The sequence below is a fragment of the Pelmatolapia mariae genome, linkage group LG3_W, assembly GCF_036321145.2.
Source record: "Pelmatolapia mariae isolate MD_Pm_ZW linkage group LG3_W, Pm_UMD_F_2, whole genome shotgun sequence".
NCBI lineage: Eukaryota > Metazoa > Chordata > Actinopteri > Cichliformes > Cichlidae > Pelmatolapia > Pelmatolapia mariae.
This window is the reverse complement of record NC_086229.1, coordinates 84138296-84143378: the sequence shown is the minus strand read 5'-3', so window position 1 is coordinate 84143378 and position 5083 is coordinate 84138296. Positions and strand designations below refer to the sequence as shown.

Sequence of the window (5083 nt, the reverse complement as noted above, 5' to 3'; positions counted from 1 at the left end):
ACCAAATACATTCCTTTTTATAATCTGGTTGTTGTAATTGCTCTTTTTTCTTCTATATATATTTTTTTTTCATGTGAAAGTCCATATTATGGAGTCAGAGATCAACATTAACAAATCGACATTGATGTCTGCATTACAAATAACAAGAGCAAGAATTTCAACATATAGTAGTGCTGTCATCATGACAAGGGACACTTCCCTTTTTTATATCTGATATAAACTTGTCTCTCTTTGTTTCTCAACTTGGGGAGAGGAACAGCAGTTCACAAGATCCCTGTTGGCGTCAAAAAGAGGAAATTCTTGCCATGATCCGACTATATAACCACGTAATTTTTTGATTCATTCCCAGGACTGTTTTACATTAAATTATGGTGGAAAAGGATTTTCATCATTCCTGTTTGACAGCAGTGAGGGTACTGCGAGTTTCTCTTGTGGATGAACTAGAAGGACAGGTCGACTCTCTGGTAGAATTCCTAGTGTGTCGGGAAGTGTTCACTCGAGATGATCGCGAGGAAGTGTTATGTCAGCTGGGTCCCCGGATGAGAGTGAGAAAGGTGCTGGATATCCTGGAGTGCAAAGGCGAGGAAGCGGCCAGGATTTTTCTTAATGTTAAAAGTCATTATCAGTACTCCAAAGAAGTGGATCCACCTCAGTCCAGAGGTATGCAATTTCAATTTCAGCCACTGGAATGTCATTGACCGGTTCAAGATAAGGTTTTCACTTTACTTTAGTTGGCAGGAGTGTGTCTGAAAGGGAGAAACAGAATGGTCAAGCACTGTACTGAAATGTATCCTGTCTTCATCCCATCACCCCTAACAGGTCGTGGCAGATGGTTGCCACTCCCTGAGCCTGGTTCTGCTAGACCTGTCTTCCTGTTAAAAGGGAGTTTTCCCTTCCCACTGTCGCCAAGTGCTTACTCAAAGGGGGTCGTTTGTTGGGGTTTTCTCTCCATTATTTTAGGGTCTTTACTTTACAATATAAAGTGTCTTGAGACATGGGTGTTGTGATTTGGTGCTGTATAAATAAAATTGAATTGAATTAAAAAGTATAATCTTGATGTATTTTAAAGATACTTCTATGATTAGCTCCATTATACTTGTAATTTGGAGACAAAACTTTGTACTTCATTGCATTTATAAAATTGATAAAATAATTAATAAAATATAAAAATCTGCCAATAAATGATGCTATAATATTTTAAGCTAAACTATATGAAGTAATAAAATAAGTTCAGGCTCTATTGTAAAACTACTCTACTTTTTGAATTAATCGATCATTATGATTTGCTTCATATAATGTATTTTACTATCCTGTATACTGTGTACTTTAAGTGCTTTAAGTTTGCTTTGGTGCCAATTTACTTTATGTGAGTAACAAAGCACTTAAACTAAACTTTTAAACATTTAACTAAACTTTAAACAAAGTATTTTTACACAGTACAATTGCTACTTTGACTTAGTTGGAAAAAATATATATAGGTATTTTCTATGTCTGAGATAATTTTCAGACTTACAAGCATCCCACAACACTCCCAAAATGCCACATAATGCGTTGTTTCTGTCCACAGTGTGTCACATGGCACTTTTCAAACAACCATGTTCTAAGGTCACAAGTACATACGAGTGGAATTGGAAAATTATACTGAGCTTCTTTTCTTCTACAGAGTACAGCAAAGTGAAACAAAAACACAAAGAAGTCCTGAGGCGCAGGAGTGAGAGCATGCTTTTCTACAACACCCGGCACGGAGAGAAAATTCAGTTTTCCGAACATTATGTCAATCTTCTCTTAGTTGACGGACACCAGGGATTAGAAAATAAAAAACATGAGGTGCTGACCTTTGGACAGAAGCGACTGTGTCTGCAACAGAAGTCAGCAGTGCATGAGAAAATCACACCAGCTGAACTCTTCTCATGTGCAAAAGCAGTTCGTCCAGTCAGGAAGGTTCTGGTATCGGGGGTGGCTGGAATCGGAAAAACTATCCTGGTGCAAAAGATGTTGTTTGATTTTGGGGGAAACAAGGACCACCTTGCCTTTGACTTCATTATACACATGACCTTCAGAGACTTGAATCTGATTGACAAGCCCACAAGTTTACGAGAGTTGATCTTGCGCAAAAACAGGCACCTTGCTAAAGAACTGGATAACATCTTGGCAAATGACAACAAACTGCTGATCATCCTGGATGGCTTTGATGAGTTCAGACACTACAGGAGCTGCGACGTGGACTCTTTTGTAACTGAGCCAGATGAAGATGCAGAGGTTATGGAGGTTATTGGAAGCTTGATGCAGGGTGAACTACTACCAAATGCTTCTGTATTGCTCACAAGTCGGCCTGCAGCTATCAGCTACATCCCTGTGGGCTGCATTGACCGCTTTGTGCTCATTGCAGGGTTCTCCTTGGCCGAAGTTCAGGACTTCTTTTTTCGTTACTTCCAGGACAAGACCCTCGCTGACCGCATGTTCTCAGTGGTATCTGCAAACGAACTAATGCTGACACTGTGCTACATACCTGCATTTTGCTACATTGTCTGCTGCATCCTCAAAGAGAGCAAAGATCTTTGTGGGGGAAGCCCAAAGACCATGACGGATATTTATGTGCAGTACTTGGTGGCTTTGCTTCGATCTCACACCCAAGCGAGAGTTGAAACATGTCTTCAAGACCAAAGAGGGGGGGGCATCCAGCAGCTGTCTGATACTGTTTTAAAGCTGGGTCGACTTGCCTTCAAAAACCTACTGGAGCATCAAACATTATTTTATAGCAGCGACCGAGAGGTGGCAGCGTTAGAAGGATCCAGCCTTGTTAGTGCTTTCCTCGACAAGACAATCGCAGAAGAGCCTGGGTTCACTGAAGAGGTCTATTCATTTGCTCATCTTACTATTCAAGAGTTCTTTGCTGCAGTTTACTGTGCGGTGACGGATCACCCTTTGCCGGACGCACTTGAGCGCACATCATGTCCCAGAGATCTATCCAACAGTGGACACTTGGACCTTTTCAGCCGCTTCCTCTCTGGAATCCTCTCTGAGCGCAATGCCAGTTTTCTATCTAGGCAGGTGGGGATTTGCTGCCACAAAGAAAAAGTGAACGCATATCGTGAGAAAATCATCAGAGAACTGAGAGCTCTCTGTGAAAGTGGAGCCCACATCCTAAACCATTTGCACTGCTTGTTTGAGCAACAGGACCCCTTGTTAGCACTTGATGTGCAGCCAAAGATGCTAAGAGTTAATGTTAGCGATGAAACGCTATCTCAAATGGACTACAATGCTATCAAGTATTTCCTAAACCTCACCGAGGGTAAAATATCGGAGCTGGATCTTACTGGGACTGGAATAAGCTGTGATACACTAAGAGATATTCAACATCTTTTGGGTAGATGTGAGAGTCTTTGGTGAGTTTCAGGTAAAATTCAGTTTCCAAGCTTTGATAGACCCTTCCATGTGGTCGATATAAAACCTTATCAATTGCTTACGGAGCGCCACATATGGAAAGTGCTTGCACAATATGTATTTACTTTTCCATCTCATGTTTAAGGCTTGGAGAAAACAACCTTGATATGGAAGCAGTACAGGTCATTGCTGATGTGTTGAAGGAGTCAGAGAATATTATGTACCTCGGGTAAGGTGTTAGTTAGTTTTACCACATTTTTTAGAACAATGTATGACAAAGAATCATCCAGATGATGTCACCCTTTCTGTTCCTCTTAGACTTGGGTGGACAAACATTAGTGACGACGAGCTTCTGGTCCTTGCTTGTGCAATAGGGGTTAAAAAAAAGCTTCAGGAATTGTGGTAAGAAACTTTTTGAGTTGTTTTATTATCCTGGCACATGATGCTGATGTTTGAGGAAATGGGAGTTTTCCAGTGTCGAGGATGACTGTGATGGCTTGATTTAAGAATTTTTAAAAGGTCATAGATTACACCTATGTTGTAATAAACTATGCTTATATTTAAAGGTATGCTTTTTTATGTAAATATGAAAAACCTTTATTGTTCCCCGTGTGATGGAACAGGATGGAGGGCAACCGATTGAGTTACAGAGGTCTGCTGTCATTAAGCGACTTGATCCCAGATCCTCTGAAAAACGTTGTGTGAGTATTGAATTTTGAATCAAATAACTCAAAACAATACCTCACTAATTTGTATTTTCCTAGAGCTTATGCCCTTTCCCTCTTCCTATAGGGCGATATGGAACGACCTGACTGACAGAGAGCCAGAGAGCATGCAGACCAAGACCAGCATCACTGTGAATTTCACAGACGATGCTTCGTGGGGAGAGTGGCAGAAATGGGTTTTTAAAAGGTGTGAGGTCAGCAGCAATGAGAAGTTACTGATGGTACTTCACAAAGTGTGCAACATATCGACCCACCACTTTGAAGCCCAGTGGACCAAGACCTTCTACAGTCAACTTTCACAGCTCATCAAGAGCAGAATTGAGAGCTGTACCGAGGAGGACATGTGCAAGAAGCTCAAAAAGTTTGACAGCTTTTTAGATCTATGATGAAAAAAACTGCCCTTGTGTTACAAGCTGTTAATAAATTGTTGATTTGCATTGTGATAATTTTTTTGAAGACATAATAATAATAATAATAATAATATAATAACTGTAATAATCAAAAAAATAATTTTAAAAAAGCAATATACCTCTCCCACCCCTGCAAAATAGTCTCAAAATGGATAAAGGGAAATCAAATCAGTTTCATTAATCAGAGAAGTAATTTCTTTACTTCTGTTTTCACAGTAAAGAATCATGACATCCAGAAGTAGGGTCATAATAAATGGTAGTTTACACTGCATTACATTCCCCAGAGATTTTTGGTCCATGTTGACATGATAGCATCACACAGTTGCTGCAGATTTGTTGGCCGTACATCCATGATGTACCCATTCTGCCAAAAGTGCTCTGTTGGATTGAGATCTGGTGACTGTGGGTGTCATTTGAGTACAGTAGACTCATTGTTATGTTCAAGAAACCAGTTTGACAAGATCTGAGATTTTTGACATGAGCCAGCTATGCGAGTACACTGGAGTCACAATTACCAATGAGCCTCAGGTGTGCCAAGATAATATTCCCTATGCCATTAAAACA

The 5083-nt window shown here is 40.2% G+C and overlaps 1 protein-coding gene across 1 annotated transcript; it reads left to right on the top strand.

Annotated features, from left to right (window-relative positions):
• Positions 1-368: 368 nt before the first annotated feature.
• On the top strand, positions 369-4502 carry LOC134624924 (NACHT, LRR and PYD domains-containing protein 3-like). Its single transcript, XM_063470119.1, has 6 exons — positions 369-672; positions 1655-3386; positions 3530-3613; positions 3703-3786; positions 4008-4085; positions 4177-4502. The coding sequence occupies exons 1-6, from the start codon at positions 369-371 to the stop codon at positions 4493-4495; spliced, it is 2601 nt and encodes an 866-aa protein (XP_063326189.1). The 3' UTR covers positions 4496-4502.
• Positions 4503-5083: the final 581 nt, after the last annotated feature.